Genomic DNA, 22293 nt, shown 5'->3' with positions numbered 1-22293 from the left:
AGGTCCAGCTTCTGCCTCCACTGAAATCAATAGCAGCTCCCCCTCTGGTTTCAGTGGTGCAGGAACAAACTCTAACCTAGAGCTCAAATCTGCAGCAGTGAGGAAACTTAGCCGCTCCTGACAACCACTTCACAAGGACAGGCTTTCCCTATCTAGTATTTATTGCACAGTCCAGGCCTTCACAGCACATCGGAGAGAATTAAAACTCAAAGGTCAGAAATACTTACTTCCGCTAGGAATCAGGTCCCTATCTGGAATGAAGAGCTTATATCCATAGTGCTTTTCGAGAACGTCTGGCAGGATTTCCAGTGCAAAGTGCTCCTCTTCGTTATTATCACAATCTAATGCATCGGGATCCACTTTGGTGTATGAAAGATATGCGTCATATTCCTTGTTGTCTGTAAGGAAACAAATTCACGTTCAGCCTGACGTTTGCAAAAGCACTGTAAAAAGCATAGGACAGTTCTAGAAAACTGTATTATTCCTAGAAATGATCACGCCAACAAAACTGGTACTTTTCATACGAACATATAACCTGGCTTTTGCAGAGAAATTAGCTGGCTAGCAAGTCTGCCTCATGTGGTCAGTGTACACACTTCATATCTGAAAAGATCTTGGGAAAAATTCAAATACAAATATTAATGCTGGACCTTCTTATTTTAATCCTTTCTCTGGTGCTAATGGAAATCTTTCTTTCAACTCCTGTGCCTCAAGAGTGCTATGGTTATGGGCAAGTTTTGAGTTCTCACTCAAAGGAGAACTTCCTTTCACAAATAAATGTGAGAAATGCATAACTTAAACTCAAATGAATACTGATTATACAGAAAACAGTGACAAATGTGAACAGTTCAAAGCATTCTTTCAGAAAATCTTCCAAATTTTAAAGCCAATATCATAACTTTAGAGGTCATTTGATCCAGGACATTTTACATACCTGGGGCTCACCTTATCAGACCTAGAAATAACTCCAAGAGCAAGTGTGGAGCAGGGAGAGACTTTCTCCTGCACTAGGATGCCTGCAGCTCAGGGTGGAAGCAAAGCCTCAGGGCTCCATCGAAAGGTGGGTGACAGAGGGGACCCCAGAAAATGCCTTGTGAGGAAAGCTGGGCTGTGACACAGAGGTCTGGCAACCCAATTCCTTGCTCCTCCTGCACAGCACCGGGGCTAGACTCCAGCTCTCTGCATCTGACACACAGAGCTGAGAGCTGGCAAGCGTGCCAGGAACAGAAGTGGCACCGCTATCGAGCTTGAGATCCATGCTGTGATCAGACTGTCTTAGTGACATTTCTCTTTGTTATTCCTCTGCAGTAATGGAAAAGAGTGTATTGAAAAAGTCAACCTTCAGCAATTTAGTCTCCAGGGAAGAGCACAGCTGCCATTATTTACAGAAATGAAAAATCAAATAGTTAATGTTGTGAGGACAAAACTGCATGAATGGGGGATTGCTGAGTACCAATTATCTGTGAAGAACTGTGCACATGAAAGATAATGGAAGCAGTTAAAACTCATCAATACATTCCAATAAAAAGAAAAAATAGCTAATCGTAATACAACACGTTCTTCAATGACCTTGGAACCATGGTTGCTTTCTTATAATTCTTGACACAAAGCCAGACCCATGAGGGTCAGAGCCACAGACAAAGCATGTGAATAATTGTCTGTAAAAGGCAATTTGCCTGGTGTCACCAGAGCTGTATGGGAGGAGGTTCACCTGGTGTGCTGGCACTTCTCTGAAATCGGCAGCTCACAGAAATAGTAGTGACTGATGGAAAGTTGACAGCAGAACTAACAGCAAAGAAATGAAGGCCAGTTGGCTTTGGAGCCATGTCCAAAACCTGCTATCTTGTCCGTAATGAAGCTTGTTGAAACCTTTTAAGAGAAGCCAACAACCACGGGATTCGGGAGACAAACGTCCCTGGAAACATGAGAGCTCTGTAAAGGTAGCAGAGCAAACCCCCGGGCACTGATGTGCTTGGTTACAAAGCAGCACGAAAGCTGTGTGCTTAGAGAGGAAGACAGGGACTGGGAACAGCGTGAACCCAGTCCCTGAGCTGAGTCCTGTCCCTTCCAGCTGCATGGGTACCACTGCCCTCTCCAGTCTCCTCTATCCACAATGCAAGCAAGCAAAAGAGAGACAGAAGCAGCTCCCCCAGGGCTCCCGTGAGTCCATATGCTTGTGCTACATCTCTGCAGTCTCAGCTGCCTCTTCACAAGCCTCACATTTACGGGATGTTAACAGAAGGACCTAGCCATCCTCACCCACTGCTTGCTCTGTGTGCTTTGGATGCAGCACTGCTGGGGGCTATTTCGTAAATGGCTTCCCTTAATATTCAGTACTGCTGAAATGTTTTGTCTAAAAGCAATGCTATGTACAACACAGGAAGTGAATGCATCCAACACTGCTTACATAGGGTATTTTTAACAATTGGATGAAGCAAATCTTTTCGGTTCCAAATCTTTTACTTTAAAGAAATACACGCATAAAATGGGATACGATTCTGCAATGGCATATATGCAGCTGGCTTCTCACAGGACCTCTACATGTTCGCTGTTTAGCCTACAGAAGTAGGAGGAAACACACTTCTATACACTGTGACTTCAGTAACATTCTGCCTCCATTTTTCATTCGGCAGGATCAGAATGAGATACAAAGCTGCCATAGCTCTAAAATCACGCACTGGAAAAACAAGAGGTTGATTTCAGAATTGTCATGCACACAGAATCCTCTGAGTACTCGTGAGGTCTCTTCTAAACAACTTCAAAATGTTTCATAAATTAAAAAGTAACTGACCAATGAAGTTGCATTAATAAAAATGCAGCAGCTTCACATTGAAAACACGAGCTAAACAAATGAAAGCAATCTGGAGGAAAGTTACCACTTCACGTCACTTTTGGCTGGTGCAAGCCAAGGAAATCACGTTGGTATAATCCCAAGGTACTAGAAGTAAATTACCTCTAAAATCACAAAATCTTACCCTTCACTTTCTCCTGTGTATTAGAATAAACATTATCCAGTATTGTACAGTGTGAGAAAATCATAATTATAGCTTTTCCCACTTACACAAAGAATGAGAGAAGTTTCCTGACCTCTGTTCCTGCTATTTAACATTCCACATTCTATAACCCCTTGGATATCATTCCACCCATCCTCCAAAACTATGGATTTCTTTGCAGCCAAACCTTTTCACACTTCATCTACCCAGTGCTTAACAGAAAACAATTCTTTTGATAATGGTGATGCTAGCTGCAGAAAGCAACATGTCTGTACAACTGCCCATTGTTTTTGCACAATGGGGGAAATGTGTTCCCTGCTCCTTTTGAAAATGTTATTGTTTCTAGATACCATTCCAGACTGCCTATGTGACTCTTAAGTGTTGAAGTAGGCTATGAGAAGTACCTTTACTTGAATACTGTACTCTAGATCTTCAGCAGATACTAGTTATACGCACATTAATAGTATATTAACTATGCTATAATATAATATGCTATAATTCACTAATAGGATTTAAAGCATTGGATTTAGTTCACCAGGGCTTATTCCAGCTTCATGGGAGCAGGAACATTCTATGTTCAGGGAAATTAGAGCTTCAATTTAAAGAATAGGCTTTAGGCACCAAACAGATCATACGCTACCAAAAGGCGGGGGGAAACACTGAAAAACACCCCATGCTATTCTTAAATGTAGTCTTCAGGCAAGCTGTATATTTCCATTAAGTTGTTTTCAGACTCGCAATTAACTGAGGTAACTAGTTAACCTCAATAACAATTGACTCTTACTAGTTCCTAGAGTTAGTCAACAGCCTACAAATAATTGATGGGGAAATGTTTAAAAGAGTTCTGCTGGGGAATCAGTTCACAAACAGCATCCAAGCCTCCATAACTGGCTCCTGAACATTTCTTCATACTCCCATTTGCCTATGGAACAGAACAGTGACACTTCAGTGAACAGACTGATTCCAGCAGGCTTTGAGAAAGAGTCTTAGGGATTTACACTTTTGGGTGCGTAGAAGTTTGAACTTAAACTAGAAATTTCACCACTTTGGACCTCTGAAATATTTCCAGTGCATATATTATGAGTTTCCTGAGCAACTGCTTACCATCTGCTGCTTCATCTCCTCCAAAGTTCTGTCTGTAGAAGAGCATTAACTCTATGTTGTAGCACTTATAGATGGTCACCAGCAAAATAAGCAGAAGAAGGATGGCTCCCAAACCTCCAGCAAGCTCTATTTTGTAGATCAAATCTAAAATTAGCAGGGAAAGACAAAGGTTATGATCTTTTTGAACTTTAATTGCTCTAATCCACTGTACAATTCCATATAAAATTGCACAACTTCTTGTTATAACCACTGTAACATCAAGGATGTCTCTTTTTTTGTTGTTGTTTTTTGTTCACTACCTATTATTCAACTTCAACCACTCATTCCTTCTATTCTTTCAATTCTGAAATTGCCATCCAGAATGCATTTGAGGCTATAATCGTAATTCTACCAGGGAATTATGTAGTGATTTTACACTGAGGATTAATCAACCTTTAATGAGCTTGTGGAGTTTGAAACTTCTATCTTGGCAGAGAGCATCAAATGCTGTATGCAGCATGTGAGAATAGGTTTACTAGGCATATTGTACCCCATTTGGGAGACTGCAGTCCCCCAAATAATATTAAACTTTGGTTTTATATTTGTGGAGCCAACGGATGAGCTGATGTAAGCTGTCAAGCCAGGACTTCGGCTGAATCACTAGCGAATGAATTGAGCATGTAGAGTGCCCAAAACAACGTGAGGAGCCAGAAGCACACACTTCGAGTTGTGACGGCTACCAGTGGAGTTCTCACATATTTGTTTAGCACACGTTATACTTTAAATGGGAACTAGTGCTAGCTAAAATTTCCTACTGGGATGCTTTTATTACAAAACATCACAAGCAGTCGATCCCAAAGTACTTCACAAATTCATCCAAATGCAATTATCCATCTTTTACAGCTGGAGAAACAGAGGCCTGGAAGCAACGTGTTCAAGGTCATTTGGCAAACAAATGCCAAAATGAGATAAAAAGCCTTAAATACAGTGCTCTATCTGACCTAAGATGCTAGCTTTAACAGTATCACTTCTTATCCTGAAATGTCCTCAGAACGCAATATTGCTTATAACACCACTTGGCATATTACATTACCATAAAAGACAAAACATGCCAATTTGACAATAGCATCTATATTAATTAGCCTCTATATTATATATTAGCATCTATATTATATATATTAGCATCTATATCATAGCCTCTATATTAATTAGGTAAGATGTCATGAAGATATTTGCTGCTGTGATAAATACAATATGAAGATATAAAAACTGTAATACAGGCGAGAAAAAGTTTTTGTGATCTTTACACTTCTAAAACTTAGGCCAGAAGAAATTACTGGTATGTCATTTGTGTCATTTTCAAGATAAAAAGCAAATTAGTTGTGTATCTTTTGGGGTTAGCCCTGCCTCACCATGCCTTGTATTTCAATAATTAACATCAGATGTCAAGTTATTCCCAGTTTACAGTATCTCTGATGTCTGTCTGCTGAGAAGTCATGGACTAATAGATGGAAAAAGTCTATTATAATAGCTATTTAATCTCTCTGAGAACAGGGAATTCATGGGACTTTTATTACACTGCAAGATAAAGTTAGCATATGCTCTGGGGAGAAATCTGGTCAAATGGAGAACAGAGTTGGTTAAAATTACTTTTCAGTGGGAAAAAAAAATACCTTTCGTGTTGTACTGAAACTTTTCTACCAGCAAATTGGGATGATGGCAAAACTGCCAGCTGGGAAGGAGAGAAAAGGATGAAGGCCACTCAATTCTGACCAGCGCAGTTGACCTGCACTACCTTGCAGAATAAAGTCCAGGAACAGAGCCCATTGTATTCTCTCATCTATGCTCCAGCTGAACCCCAATTGCTGGGCAATGAATGCCTGTAGTTAAGCAGTCAACGAATCCCTCAGCACATTATGTTGCACACTTTTTGGGTTTGCCTGTTTGATTTGGCACCATTTGAAGCTGTTGTGTGTTACAGGACTTAAACAGCCCATCCGTGGCAGTGACCTGTCTACATCCCCAGCAAAGCTGGGTTTGTTGAATGACTATTTTTGCCCACGCTGTGTCCTAAAGATCACCTGTAGCCTGCACAGGAGCACAGACTTTCAGCCACCTGCCTGGGCAATGGCAGGGTATGGCAGCAAAATGGCAGCAAACATGCTAATTCCAGCTTAAAAGGCAGAATTGATCTCCTTTTGCATCTCCTTTATTTGTCCTTCTGCCCCATAATTCTCCTAGGCTCCAGACTTAACTTCTGCTCTCCTTATCTCTATTCCAAGGTAGATGCAATGGAGGAAACCCCCGAACACTCAGTTTTCTTGCCTGCTCCAGCTCTGCCTCTGATGAATGCCTTACCCCTCAAGCAGTTCTCACTGAGATCAATGGGGAAGGCAGTCGAGTAGGTGCAACATTAGGAGAGGAGTTGAATCTGGGCTTTGTGCTATAATGGTGGCTGAAAATTAGTACATAATAATATTCAGATAGGTCCTAATGTAAAATATTGTAGAAGGACCCAGCCACAGCCTATCATATAGAGGATTATAACCTTTAAAATACTAGAAGTCTCATAAATACTCAGTAAGTGAGAGTCAAATATACTTCAGAAGGCTCTTCATCATTTTAGTATTACATCGACATCAAAAAACTCATCAATTTCCTGTGTCTTGAACAAAGGCAGCCTCCTTGAAAATAAACGTTGAGCCAACATAATTGTAATATTTACTTTTATCTAAATTCACTGCTTCTTTCCGCTAGGAGCACCGCTCGATTTTATTCTGCAGTTCCAGACAAGTTATTCATGTTCCAGGACAGTTATTTTATAGTGCACTTAGACTTCAGTCAGGAGAATACTGGACTGTTTTCAAAGTAATCTGAAGGGAATCCTGAGCTATTTCCACAACTAAGGAATAAGTGGGTGTATACTGTGGTCCCATGTAATTCAAGCATGGAGGGGAAAAAGCACAAAGCAAAGCTGGATTTGGTTGTTTTTCAGTCAAAAATAAAAATCCTACATGATGATGCATGATCTGGGGCTATCAATATAGCAGCATTCCTGGCTATCAGACAGCATCCTGTATTCTCAAAAAGGGCAGACAACCTATAGCACTGTTGCAACGTGGAGCCAAAAGTGAGCTGCCAGCACCTCCTGCCCAACAGGGATAGAGCAGGCAGGACTTCAGAGGGAGAGAGACTTCCCTGACCAGGAGATGTGCTTCCTTGTTGTTGTTCCAAGTGCCCCAGCTTCTGGAAAACTGCAGCACATTACAATAGGAATCCACAATCCTTTGACACACACATAGAGGGCGCTGGTCGACAGCCCTCTACCAGTCCAGTCCTAATTCCTGTCATAGGTCAGTAAAACTGTAATATTTCCTGGCTTATAAATACTCTACAATCAAATCCAAGCTGAAAAAAGATAGGATAAGAATTATATCAAGCTACAGAAAGGAAAAGTTTGGCCAAGTATTGGTAAGAATTTAATTAATACTTTAAAAAACAAGCCAATGCGACAGGTCGTCAAAGGACATAGTGAAAATACTGGGGATATTTTAAACGGCATTTTAATAGCTTGAAAATAAACTACCAAGAATGCCCAAGGGGAATATAAGCTTTCTACAGTCACATTTCAGAGAGAAATGAAATAGCGACTGAGAAGTGATCCTCTCCACCTCCGAATTCTGTATTCAGCACTGTTTCTTCCATAATTTCAGCAGAGCTCTGAAATGTCTGCGTTTTCTTGTTATAAATAAACCTAGCTTGTTATGCTAATATATGCAACACAGCCGAGCATTTACCAGTGTCAACACAGATATACATGCTATCAGTTGTGTATTTATTAGGTTCAGTGGATGGAAAGGTAGAACGCTTTTTTGTGCTAAAGAGGCTAATCCTTCATCATGATGACCAGTTTCCTTAATTAAAGTTGTGACACCCTGTCAATTTATATGCTAAATAAACATTCGTGTGTGTTCTGCATCACAACTGCAGGCCCTTGTTTTTCAAGGTGGTTTGTGGTTTCTGTATTGTTTTACCCCTATCACTTCCCATAAAGCATGGCCTATGTTACACCCTTCTTCCTGGGAGGAAATAAAACTCTCGTATAGGAGATCGTGTAAGCACAGTTGATCCAGTTTTGGCAGAACTGAATACTGTACTTCTGCACATATAACCTGCTGGTCACACGAAAGAATAGTAGAAAAGGTTGTTGAGCCCAAAATTTCCTCTCCCTACTAGTTTTTTTTTTTTTTTTTGTCCCAATACCATCTCTCCCTTACCTTTAATTATATACAGATTATCTGAGGGTACATGAAACACAGCACTTAGCATTCAGCATGGCTTTAGGTGAACCTGCTGACTGTAGTTCTTTGCCAGACTCAAGATGCTGGTGAACCTGGTCTCAACCCCATCTAGGGATGCCTTGGCTGGTCTTCCTGTTCTTTCACCTGACTCTTTGTTCATTTGTCCCATGTTGACGTCTACCCTAGGCTCAGAGATCAACCTTCAGCATGCTCAGGTACTAACAGTGTATTTAAACCTTCCTGTAATGGGGACACCTCTGTGGGATTTAGCTGCAAGGATGGTGATGGAGACCACTGGCTTTTTTAACCAACACTAACACTGCAATCCACAATCTGCTGCTAAGTGTGTCCTTTGCCTCTATGGTCTGAAAGCACATGAAGGACTGGAACAGCTCTTGCAGGTGTGCCTTGTGGAAACATTTCTTCTTCTCTTTTGGTAAATGATTTATAGCCAAAAATGACAACAGAGATCTGGACAACGTTATTAACTCTTTAGTCTATCTCCTGTGCTTACAGCTCTATGATTTCACATTACTTTTGTACCCTGAGTGTGTAACCTTTCCTTGCTCTCCCAACAGTTACTGTCTTATAGCTTTGGTACTGCCTAAGACACTCCTCTTACAGAGATTACAGTCAAATTTAAACGTCACTCTACTTACAAATAGAAGAGGTGATTGAACTAACAAGATAGGAACTGTAACGAGATACTGCTACGTGCCTTACGATAACAACTTCTACAAACAGCAGAGCAGCGTAGCACCTTTTAATTTGGCACGTTCAAACCCAAATGGTTCCTGTTCTGCTACAGATAACTTGTCAATAGTGGTAGTCCCAATTCCAGGCACGGTATCCAGCAAAGTAATGCAACAATGAGGTAATTCTTCATTGATTTGTAGCTACCACTGCAATGTTTTCATTCCCCTCTGCAGTTAGAAATCAAAATGCATGGCGATTATTTAAAGATTTCCATTTAAACAGCGAAGCTGTTAAAGGAAGTGGAGATGTATGAGAACATCTGACCTCACTGCTGAGGTTCCTATTGTAAGAAATACATATTTTAACTCTATCACACAATTACCTCTGGTCTAGTCAGTCAACTCTGGGTCAAATTCATAGGTTGTTTAGAACAAAATATTTCCATTGATTTTAATGGGGCTTTATGGGTGACTGTATTCCAGGCAAGTACATCACCTGTGAGGCTGATTCACTAGTGACTAAAGAACAGCTCATGATTCTTTTTTTCCGCAAATAGTAAACTGAAGCCATAACACAAATGTACTTCAGCTCCAGTAAGCACCCACAAGTTCAGCCTGCCTCAGACAGACCAGCAGGACCTTTGCTACTGGCTGACCCGTGGCTGCTGAGGCAAGAGAGATTACAGCGAATAAAATACTGAGAATTACCTTTCTTGCGCAGAAGAACACTGGCATGTTTCCGTCCATTCCTGTTTTCTACATGACATGTATAGTTCGCCAGATCTGCCTCCTCTACAGCGTCAAAGATCAATGTCAATTCAACTTCTTTTTCTCCAAGATGTTCTCTAAGGAGTCTGAAAGGAAAGATACAACCTTCTCTTAGCTGAATGAATACAGGGTGGGGAGATTCCCACAAGAACCATGACTCGTCAAGCACAAGATACAAAGTTTTCCTGGCCTCCTTGCACTCCTGAAGGAGGACTTGGAAAGAGTTTGCAGTGGCCTGGAAGAGACTTCACAGATGCAACTTTCACAACAACCAAACCCCTTTTTCTCCCCTCGTGTCTGCAGCGAGGAGCAGGGGCAAGTCAGGAGGAATGTGGCAGTAAGCACTACAGTTGCACGCGGCTGGTTTACTTTGGCTCCCCCAGAATTAACACGCTAAAAACAGTTCCTCTTTTAAAAGAAGCAATAAATACTCACTTTCCAGAGAAGTAAATATGCCACGGCCGAGCAAATTATAAGGCAATATTTTAAAGGCTGTGTCTTGTGCTACATTTTAATGCAATCTTGAAAACCAATGGAAGGAGCTATGCTACTCTGGAATTTTCCACGCCCCCCCCCCCCTCCCCTCCCCCCTGACTTTATAAGGAAACAGTATCAAAAGCAAGAGCTCTTTGCTCCTTTGAGAGCACAAATGGGATATATGAAATTCCCCCATAAGGAACAGAAAGCTGTAGCAGAGTTTCAGGCCAGAGGTACAGCCTTTTCGTGTCATTTTTCTGACACCAACATTAAAATAATGCAAAGTAAATGCAAGTGTTTTCTGATGATGACATAAGACTAAAAATAAAATGCCTTATTCTCTCAAAAGACTTATCAGTTGCTCAAGAAAGTTATGGGTCCTTTGAGCAAGGAAATGTGATCTCAAGTATAATCTGCCAGGTTCATTTGATCCTGGTAGTGTACTGCTGCATAAAGGCAAGGAGACGAACATAAAATGCACGATGCCCTCACAATCTGAAGCTCCTGAACTCACCATTGCACATAGTCCTGCTGGCAGTCTAACATGGCTTTATGGATAAAACTGTATTTTACTTTATTTTACTACCCCATATAAATCTTTCTTCCAGACACTGATGAAAGGTACAAGGGAAGACGGGTAGTTAGCCAAAGTACTGTTTGTGCTGGATGGAAACTGTTTCTCCTGGAGAGCTTAAATTTTTCATTAATAACAACAAACACCAAATTTCTCTACTACAAACCAAAGCTGTTTGGGGTTTTTAATGAATGCATGCGTTTTCTTATGCCCAATACATAATTTCATATAACAAACACAGATCTCCACATCTGAAAACTAATCAGAACTGTGAGGGATTTGCACTTGAAATTCAAAAATGCAAGTCTGACTGCTACAAACGAAATACTTCAGTAAGATTTCATATGGCACTTCACCTTTAAAGGCTTGTGTGATCTGACAGAAACTCAGAAGACACACCAGAGCACCCACAAATATTCACCCCTTTCACTACGGCTGTATAACTTGCAAAAAAGGCAAATGAAAAAACAGTAGTTTAAGGACAGGCACGTGTGTTGCATTTGGAAACTTGGATTGCATCATTTATGCAAATTCACCCTCATTTATTTCTGTATTTCTGCTTTTTTTTATTATTACTATTATTTTGGCCCCGACTCCTAGTGTTGAAAATAATGCAAGGAAGTCTGATTTTTCACCATTTCTGGACAGAAAAGAAACCTCCCAGGACAGCCCAATCTGCCTGCAGACTCAAATCAGTGTAAACCACTGAGGATCAGATAAATCAATTCTCATTTATCTATTAATATTCCATTTATACAGCAAAATATTTTAAACTCACGGAAGTCTTCCTTCTCTGTTGTTAAACAATACGCTTTACAAATTTTAGCCTACAAATTATGCTGCAGGGAACAAACAAAATCATTAACATAGGAGCTATCTGGGACATTAACTGGAGCACTCTATGAATGTTCAAATTGTCTTGTGTTTATTATAATGAGCATATTTTATGCACAGTAACAATTACGAAGACATTACAATTAAAATAAACTATTATTCTGAATCTATTTAAAATAATCAACCTTTAGCCTAAATTTAAATAATGTATGGTCAGCTAAAAAGGAGCTTTCATAAAAAAGAATATGTTTTTTTTCACTTCTTTTCATGCTAATTGCAGTCTCTAGAAAGATCTCAGAATGAAATGTATCATGAAAATGCTGACAGACAACTTAAACATTGTGCTGGTAGCAACGTACAGAAAAGCTCCTGGTGGTGTTAAACCTTCCTGCCTTTATTATTTTATTTTTTTTCAACCAGTCCTCTACAGCTTGTGATACACTATTGCCACAGAAATAGTCACCCATCTACATTTTATTTTATTTTATTTTTTAATATGTGCATAGCCTTTAGTTCATTGCATTTTGCAGTTGGTTCAGAAAAAGTAGGGCACAATACTTTCGGGGAAGAAAAGGAATATAGCGTCAACAAGTTAGACCTTAAAGCTGCAATAACATTTGCTGAACATGCAGAAAATGAAGCTCTGTCCTTATCTGAGTTGGTGGGAACCTTGCCAGTAACACTGCCAACACATGCCAGTTCCGACAAGTTGAGAAAATAATGGCTCTTTTTTTCTGGTTTGATGAACAAACTGTAAGAGTAATTCCATTACTGAATACATACAGAAATCAGTGGTGCTTGACAACTCACAATAAACAGCATGGAGGGAGAGAGAGAAGAGGTGGGTGAAAAGAAAAAAATACCCAATGCTTTCTTTTTGTTCAAGCTGAAGCAATTTATTTCATCTGAAACAAAACGTTTTGTCTACTGATGATTTATCAGTTAAGAAAATGTGAATTAAAAACAACTGTAATGTCATACTACAAATGTTTTCTTTGAAGAATATCCCATGTTTCAGATTTTTCAAACGTTTTGTCATATTTTTCACTGCATTTATGTACTAAATTGAATCTGAAGATAAAATATTTTTGCTTTGAAACCATATTCTCCTACAACTGTCAGGTTTCATCTGACCACAGATGGCAAGGCCTGAAGAAAGCTTCACCTGGGTCTCTTTGCAGGATCAAATAATTGATTCCAAATCTTTACTGATCTGCATGGGAGTCAGGACTTAGCAAAAAGGAAACTTTCATTCTTTAGATAGAGGATCTGGACTGTGAACAGGGATAAGAACTCTAGTCCTTCCTTCTGGTCTTTAACAGTAGTCTGTTCCTCATTCTCTGCCCATAAATTGTCTACTTAAATAGCGTGAGCTTTTCAGGAGAGAGCCGTCACTTCCTCACTTCTCTGCAAAGTACCTAACACGTTAGGCCAGGCAGTGATGGTAATTCTGCCTCCCTCCCTTAGCATCCCCTCCTAACAGGGTACAACGTTCTCATCTTGTCTGGGTGGTTTTGCACCCATCAGTTGACTTCTGCGGGTGAAAAGGCAGAATGTAAAATTAATCAGCAGGAGGAAATAAGGCCGCAGTTCCAAATGTCTCTATTCACATCTTTCCATGCCTCTCAAACGAGTTAAACTATTTGCACTTTAAAAATGGTGAAGACAGAGAGAAGAAAAAAAGAAAAGACAAACATGCTCTACAAATTGGGTGCTACGGTCATTTGCAAACTCTTCTGCAGTGTCATCTGAAGAAGGAAAAGAAGCAACACAGAGGTGGCTGCGAGAGTAAGATTTACGCCTGAAAATATTTATTTGCCATGGCAAAGAGATGGTGTTGACATTTCCTGTGGGCTCCTTATATAATTAGGTGCAATGGACAACTCTGCAGGCAGGCTTAAAGGCTTTGATTCCTTCTCTAATAGCTCTGGTTCAATTTACATGACATTTTATTACTGCTGTGAAAAACCCACCTAGAAAGCAAACTCTCTTTCTCCTTTTCCCCCTATGAATTTCTAACATTTGAAGAGCTTAACTCAGGGGAAGGCAAGGAGGTGCATTAGAGAAGGGGTTGTCACCTCTCAACCCTGCAGTACTGACTGGTTACTTTTCATTATGAGGCTCTCTAACGAGGTCTAATAAATAACTGCAAGGCCAGAGCTGCATGTAGTACTTGGGGGTGAAGCCTGTCCCCAAAACAAACCGTTCTTGGGGCTTGATTTTAATAGGATTGCTCAAATCATATGCATCCCTATTTCAGTGCTGTCATAAAAGCAGGAAGATGGCCTGGTAATTATGCATGATCCAGCATGCACGTGAGGGCTGGGTGCTGTGTGTCCCCATGGTTGTGTCCGTGGTAAGGACAGCACCAAAAATTTAGAACTCTACTTTTAAATGTGTGAACTAATTTAACACAGGGAAGTAAAATGTTGGGTATTTGCCAAAGGAACAACCCATGGCTTATTTTGGTCTGCTCGTAACAATTTCCACCTACTTGTAGTTTTTCAGCATTAAAAAACCAACATGCTGATAATGTCACGTACAAGCACACTGATGGGAAAAGCATCTAACCAGCAAGCTTCCCATGGCTCATCAAACTTGAAACATACATGACATTTTTTGAAATACATCAATAAATACGACTGGGTGGGAGATGCGGGCCGGCTCAGGGCGCTGATGGAACAGTCAGTGCCGCTTAGTTTCCCTGAAGCAGCAGAGCTGCAGCGGGATGCACAAACAAGAGCTGCTACTATGAAAAAGCCATTTGCGAAAAGTTACTCCTGCAGTTGCTATAGCTACTTTGAAATGAGAAAAGGGATGGACTGTGGAACTGCTGGTAACGATGCAGTAGGTTTTGGTAGATGCTTTGAATGCTGGCTGGGATGCCCAGGAGATTGGGTGCGTGAGAAGCAGCTTTGCTGAAGAGAAGCCGAATAGCAAGGGGTCTGTAAACCGAGTCAAAACATTTTAACAGAGAAAGAAAAGGAATCACTGCAAAATTAATTTGAAACACGAATGTGGAATGAGATGGGGCAATGAGGTACAAATGCAACTTTTTCACACTCAATTTCACTAACAGAAATGCACGTCAAAGAAAAATTTGGAACGTCCCTGGAGCTGGAGGGCTCTTTAAATGCAAACCTCAAGCTGTCCTTCTGACGTGAAGGAAGAGCAAAAACCAAAATCACTCTGTTCAGATACCAGAGAAGACACAGTGCTGCTAAATGCTGATTACGTGCAATGGCAGAAATTTCATGTAATTGTATTTTGTGGTCAGAAGCCCAAAAGAGGATTTTACACTTAAAGCCATTCTGATAATATATGATAGCAATTCCATCTGAACACAATTAAGGTGCAACACTAGGTCAGTTATTTTAGTATAACTTAATAACCGGTGCCTAAATGAGCGAACTTCATATTATTGATCCAGAGATAAAGGAACAGAATCTCTGTCTCTGCCTGCTCTCCAAAATCACTGTTAGAAGAAAGAAACAACTCAGAAAATAGACGAAAAATAAAAAAGAATGAGATGGAAGATGCAAAGACCTTGGCTTTCTTTATGATCTATACTCATCATCTATCTATTGGAGCTGGGACCACCTTGTCCAGTGTATAATCATAGCTTAGTCTTTGCTCAAAAAGCTATTAATCAGGTAATTATTCATCAGGAAGACCAGAAGATGCTGTTACGTGCGAACTCCATAAACATTCATGTGGATGCAAGTGTTTGTTTTCTTTACAACTGGTACAGCAAATGACAACCAGCATCTGGAACAAGCCACGCACAAGCCGGGTATCAGACATCCCTACAGACAGATACCCATCTCTCCCTTAAACGGTAAACAAGGAGGAAAAAATGCTGCTCTCTGAAAGCCCTGGTTAAGTCCTAGAGAGCTGTATCATGAGCAGACAACACATTCAGTAGGAGAGAAAAAGTAGGGTGACTTTGACAGGAGACTATTCATCTCTGAGATTAACACTGATGCTGAAATGAATGTCATCTTGCAAAGCCTGCCACAAGGGCCGGCTGCAGTAGACAGCATTGTTTCCATGCAGGACTAACATCAACCCCCAGAACACTCAGGAGATGTTACAGCTACTGTCAGGGGAATCTGGTGACAGATTTTCAGGCACACAGATAGCTACTACGTCTTTAAAGTTTACTCACTGGAGGCATGCAACTCACACTGCCCTGGCTCCAAGTCATTCATCTCCCTTTAGACAGAAAATTGTTTCCACTTCCAATTAAAAATGTATTTTGAAAACAAAACAAAAACAAAACCACAAACAGGCTTTTGGGCCGTGCAACATTTCTAACACTAAACACTCCAAAAAGTACCTGATTTCGCCTTCTCTGATGTGACCTTCTAATTCTTCTATGAATTTTTCCCCTTTCATCCAGTAGATCATTGGGCCTGACTCTCCGCTGAATCCAAAGAAAGCTTTGCAGGCCACGGTCAGCGGGTTGCCTGAGGACAAGAAAAGAGAGGGTTAGACACATTGACATAGCTGCTACAGAGAAAATGACTATGAGAAAACTCAATGCCTGACACAACTCTCCACATAAAACTGGGAAAAAAAGTGAATCATTATAAACCTGAGGAAGAACACTGATGCAGATTTGCATCTAGAGGAAACAGCTGTGAAAGGAAACTCAGATTATCCATCATTTCATTATTTCCCCAAAAGATACTACATGAACAATGAGAGGGTATGGAAATGGTGGCAATGTAAGGTGTTGTCAAATTGGTTATTAAAAAAAATAAAAGATGACTTTGTCAGACTCCTGGGATGCCTACCAAGACAGAAGAGTGTGCCCTAATAGGGAGGTAAATCACCAAACTTGCTTACCGCTGCCTAACCACTTGTAAAAAAAAAGACACAGTGACAATTTCATCCTCATTTAGGTAGAAATCAAATGTTAATGAAGTCTTAGTACGCTGTTCAGAGAGCTTTTAAAGATCCCCAAGTAATATGTGATGCCAGTAAGCTCCAACACTTGTGTTACTGTCAACAGGCTTTTGGCAAAGGGCCGAACTCCAAAGCATTGCTCAGGCGATACAGGAAAGAACTTCTCCCTTTCAGCTCTTCAAAAGTACTTCCAAAAGAAAGAAAAGAAACCTTGGAAAATAATCATATTCCTTTTCTCTCCAAGAATTCAGAATATACATGGCTTGTTGGTTGGCTAGGGCTTTGGCTGTACTGACTAGTCAAAGACTGACATGCTTAGACTGCCAGGACAGATGGGTGTCTGTCTGTACAAAACAAAAACAGAAAAACACCAGATTTAGGAGAACCATCCCCGCTCCCCTAAAGTGCTGCACCCACTTTCTTTTTTTTACCCAGCATAGGTGGTCAAGCTTACAAAGCAGCTGTAGAGGAGCTACATGGGAGGACAGACTTCGTTTCATGTCAATGGAGACATTTGCTGACTTTTCCAAGACTTGGATCAAACGTGCTAAGCATTTTACTATATTTAGAAGAAATGTTTTATTATTCCAGTCGTTCTCAGTGCCAGCAAGAGACTCTTCTGACACTCAAATAAGAACAGGCATACAATTTTTAGGAAGGCCTAGTCGTTCGGAGCCTGTCACTTGGTTGAACATGGGCTAATGGTTTCACATGATTGACTTATTGTGCCTTAATCAGTTACCTCTTGTCTGCCCAGTGGTGATAACTGGCTGTGTGCATACTCAGGGCATATCAGAGCTGGGTGTTTAAGCATCTTTGCCTAACCCCCTCCAGAGCCGTGCTAAGCCAACTACTTGTACTTGTCTATCCGTTCTCTCAGTGCCCAATTTAAGACATGTCAAAAGAGTCTGATTATGCAGGAAGCACAGCATTCCCAGCAACTGAAAATCAGATGCCTTTAAATTGTTTCCAAGAGCCAAAATTACAAGTCCTTTTCAAACATTATGATACAGCAAGAAAATGTTTAGAGACCGTACTTGAGTCTGTGTCTCTCAAATAGCAAGAGACAGAAATGGAAAGGAAATCAAAATGTTTATCCTGAAGCGGTTTCACAGAATCCTTCATTATCCTCATATTCACCATGAACCCTGGCATCACAGCTGGCCACCATACACGTGCTGACGCTCACAGATTATATACAACCAGCTCAAACGTCCAGACTATGAGACCAAGTGGATATTCACAGCCGTCTCTACATCCCCCAACACTGACCATCATCACAGGAAAGTTTCGAGCCTCATCAGCTGGTGAAGAGTCTGACTCTTGCGGGTGTCCCATAAACCATGCTGTGATGGGAGCAGCCAACACCCTGCGAGGTGCTGCGTGCCCACCATGGGTGATGGGGAGATTCAGGGCCTCTGGCTGTATCCATCTCACGTCTTCCTAACACGCTGAATGCCAGGTGTGAGGTCTTCTGCGCTGCTCGCCTCAGAGGCATGACAGACGTCGATTTAAATACCACTTAGTGATTCTTAGCATGTCGCTGCTCGGTCCACGTTTGATTTTAATGGAAAAAGACAATCACAACAATGTGAAAAAGAAAAATGGCTAGATGGGGCCTTTCAGCCTTGACAGAATATGCCCTTTACTTGGCACACCGTGCTGGGCATTAAGTGTTACAGGCAAAATATATTGCAGGGCGTGCTTTTCCTCAAGCCAGCACACTTTTACTTTAAATAAAAATAAATAATCAACCCCCCGAGGAAATTAAAATAAGATGAAGCTAAAATTTCTATACTTACAGAGTAAATATCCTGAGGTAATGTAACTGTTCTGAAGAAATAAAGTTTTCTGTACAAATAGGAAAAACTAAGAGATGCAGCTCCTGTAGTAAATGAACCCGGTCCCTGTACCGGGACAGCCTGTATTCCCGCTGTGCTACCAGGGAAAAACACCAGCATAAACTAATACGGCCAAGGGTGACCTTCAATTAGAGGGGATTCTTATTTCCAGCTCTGAGCCCAGGACTGAAAAAACCCCAGTCCATCTCACCTGTGAACCCACTGCTGATCAGAAGGAGGTGACAGTGGTGGCATCACAGGAACAGCCACCTCCTCACGCCGTAGCACAATGATGCATGTCTGGGTTGAGCTAATCTGATCTGTCTTGGGGTGGAAAGGGCCTGAGGCTTGGTGACACCCCCAGGTCCCATCCAAGCCCAAACCCTCGCACACCACTTTTCTACTTCCTGAGCTGATGGGGACGTCCCACTCTTGTCTAGCTCACCGAGGCAGCCTCTGGTATTTAACTCTCCCACTCCTCTGTGAATCAGGACCAAGAAGTCCATCTTGCACACAACACTAAATGGTCCCACTACGAACTTCTTATTAAAGAAAATTTCCCCTAGCATCATTTAATTAACCACATCAAAGTTCCTAGAACGAATGCTATCCTGAAAGTTTTCCATTTATAAATGGTTTCTATTTAAACCTGTTTCTGTTTCACTTGTAACTTTACTTACTAAAATAATTTGCTGAGAAACGGAGAAAACAATTAGAGAGATTTCTAATGAATCAACATTTATGAGAATGTTTTAAGAATCGAGGGGAGAAATTAGAAAAGCCTGCTCACAGACATCCCTGCGCTTACTGCTTTGCTGGGGTCACCTTGGGAAGGAAAGCCTCCGGTCCCAGCAGCAGTCTCTGCTTTACCTTTTTTCCCTACTCCGTCAATCAGGCAGGCTTGTTGCAAACCCAGCTGATAAGACACAACTGCTGGCAAAAGGAATGACTTTTATTGCTAAATCTTATTGTACATTTTTCATGCGACTGTTTTCACAATAAATACGTGTGAGCTCCATCGTACATTTTAATATTTCTTTTTTTCCAAGAAAGAGAATCCACAGAAATACAATTATTCAAGCAAAAGAGCTGAATGCTGGGGGTACGAGTCCTGGCTAAGGATGGAAAAAGGGTCTGCAAAATAAATTAGCCTGGCATGATTCTGAATGTGCTTACTGCGGGCCTGACATGCCTTGAAAGAGAATGACAAATACTGCAGCACAGGCTCTCTTAAAAAAGTCATGCTCCAAGCATCAAATAAATGAAGCTTAAAATACCTAAAAGTTCTTCAGTCCTTTAAAAACCTAAACGCCAAGGCTAGATGACTGACCAGCACAGAAGACTGTTCACAGACCATAAGACCTGGCTTATGCCAAAGCAATTTTTCAGGAATTTTTTTTTTTTTTGACTCATGAAAAATACTGATTATTTTTTCTTTTTCACTTATTTTGTACAAGAAAGTGTATTTCTTGGTTTATTTGCCAGCATCCATTCAGGGGTGCATTGCACAGTCCATGTTCTCTGATGTTCTGCTGCTGCTCTGTTCTTCCAGCAGATCAGGCTTTTGCTCCCAGAGCAAATCACCCATCTGACAGCCATCAAAGTCATTTGTGAATCCTTTGCTTTTTGTGATTTTTTTGCTACAGCTTGAAACATTCATTTTTTTTTCCAATTCTTTCCTGTTTTTGTGCCAGATAGAGCTCCACTCACAACAAGTCTGATCCATGCTTTAGCATCTCCTTGCACCGTAGTGGGAGGCTTCTAATCAATCAAAGCCCCAAACCATTGTCACTTCTCTAAGAAATTGAAAGAAGCAATAACAGAAATAGAAGACAGTGGTAACATCCTCTCTCAGCCTCCTCTCTCAATTTCATCCTGATTGTCCAAATTAAATAGTGACTGGAGGAGGGCTACACGATTATTCCCCAAAGCAGACAGCCAGACTTCTGTCATGGTAACATGAATCCTTTGATGGATTCCTGGGGAAAAACCCCACGAAGGGTTTGGCTCTTTGCTGGGGAGAGGCTGCTGTTTGCTCACATCCCTGGGGACTCACAGACTTGTGAAAGTGGTTGGATCTGGGCTGCACTGCTGCCCATCACAAGGCGACTTTTTCCTCATGTCTATGCCCAGCACTGCCCCTTCAGAACCGCTTTAAAGTCAAATAAGGGCTTATTGAAAAATAAAGAATGAATCATGGGGCGATAACCACAAAATGGGCGTGCGAATCCTGCGGGGGAAATCAGGCTTTGTTGCTTGCCCGGCTGAGCTGGAGGAAGCCGCCTGGGGCTGAGGTGCCCTAAGAAGGGCGGGGCCACGTCCCCAACCAGTCCCTGTGGTGCCAGAAATTCAGAGTGGCCATACAAACCCATTTCCTAATGAAACCCCCAGCTGTTTCCTTTCTGGAATGGGGTTCGATGCACGTACCCAGCTCCTGCTCTCCAGCCTTCCTTTCCCAGGCTTTTTCTGACAGGTGAGCGACTGCTCTACTTGAGGCTTCTCACAACTCGGCGGTTTCAAGCAGCCTTCTCCACAGCCCGGTGGGAGCCTCCCTCCCTAAATCACCAGGGGGTGGAGGCTGCGGGGCAGCACATGGTGCCTGCACTGCTGTGAAGCCCAGAAACTGGGCATGGATACCCATCGCAGGGCTGCTTACACAGCAGCAGGGCACTCACCTCCAAGATCACCTGGCCCAACCACCCCCCTACCACCACCGTCACCCACTAAACCGTGTCCCTAAGCACCACGTCCAACCTCTCCTTGAACACCCTCAGGGATGGTGATGCCACCACCTCCCTGGGCAACCCGTCCCAACACCTGACTGCTCTTTCTAAGAAATGTCTCCTAATTTCCAAACTGAACCTCCCCTGGCGCAACTTGAGGCCATTCCTTCTAGTCCTATCACTGGTTACCTCTGAGAAGAGGCCGACCCCCAGCTCCCCACACCTTCCTTTCAGGCAGTTGCAGAGAGCAATAAGGTCTGCCCTGAGTAACTCAGTAACGGCACCCTTTGGCTGTCCGCAGGATCAAATCTGACTCATTAGTGCTCTACAAATGAGAGTGTTTTACAAATGCAAGAAACGGGCCAAAGAGCAGCAGAGTGACTTAAACTCCTCTGGTAAGGCAGGCAGGATTATCTACAACCACGAAGTAAGGAGCACACTTCCTTTTCCTTCAGAAGGACGTCCTGGATAAGAAGATATGGGATACAGAGCTTATGCCTGCAATTTATCCACAAAACAAGTGCCAGGGGCACCACAGACCTTGACTCATGAAAAATAGCCTGTGTGTGTGGCAGCTTCTATCTATAGCTTGCAGAGGACATCAATTTTCTCCGAGCCCCTTGCAAAACTACCCTTCTCACCCCTCCCTGATGCTCAGCGAGGGGCAGAGCCCAGCAGCATGCCGAGCAGCCCCACTGGTGCTGGGCTCAGCAAAGCTGGCTGCCACCGAGCGTTGTGCTGAGCTGCTGCCAGGGACTCAAGGGTGGTGACAGCAACAAATGGTGCCTGCTCGAGGCCACTCTAGCAGTCTGAGACCCAAATCCTGAGGCTAAGCCCTAGCCCTCTGCCAAGCATCCCGTGCCAGGTGTTCCCTGAATGAGGTGGGTTGTTTTTGCATTTATTAAGTTTACTACGTTGTGTTTTAAAGTGTTCAATTAATTGAAGGTTTAGGTAAGCAATCGCGGGTGCCTGCAGTCACTACTTCTGAACAAACAGTATCACACTGGTTAAAAAGACGACTTCATAAATTCACTATTCCAGCAGCAGGTAATTTCTCCTCATTCAGAGATCTCCCACCTTGTCTGCGCCAGGG

General features: G+C 41.9%; 1 protein-coding gene across 1 annotated transcript in view; it reads right to left on the bottom strand.

The window, feature by feature from the left end:
• The window catches only part of IL1RAPL2 (interleukin 1 receptor accessory protein like 2), a 339990-nt gene that overhangs the window by 9730 nt on the left and 307967 nt on the right, over window positions 1-22293 (bottom strand). Inside the window, exons 7-11 of the mRNA XM_050713426.1 lie at window positions 16090-16194; window positions 10891-10918; window positions 9781-9926; window positions 4098-4241; window positions 228-398 (exon numbers count right to left, since the gene is read on the bottom strand). Coding sequence (XP_050569383.1) covers window positions 228-398; window positions 4098-4241; window positions 9781-9926; window positions 10891-10918; window positions 16090-16194 — 594 coding nt within the window. The remainder of the gene's footprint in view (window positions 1-227; window positions 399-4097; window positions 4242-9780; window positions 9927-10890; window positions 10919-16089; window positions 16195-22293) is intronic.

The sequence above is a fragment of the Cygnus atratus genome, chromosome 13 (genome assembly GCF_013377495.2).
Source record: "Cygnus atratus isolate AKBS03 ecotype Queensland, Australia chromosome 13, CAtr_DNAZoo_HiC_assembly, whole genome shotgun sequence".
Taxonomy (NCBI): Eukaryota; Metazoa; Chordata; class Aves; order Anseriformes; family Anatidae; genus Cygnus; species Cygnus atratus.
The sequence above is the reverse complement of the archived record's forward strand: the minus strand, read 5'-3'. Positions and strand labels throughout refer to the sequence as shown.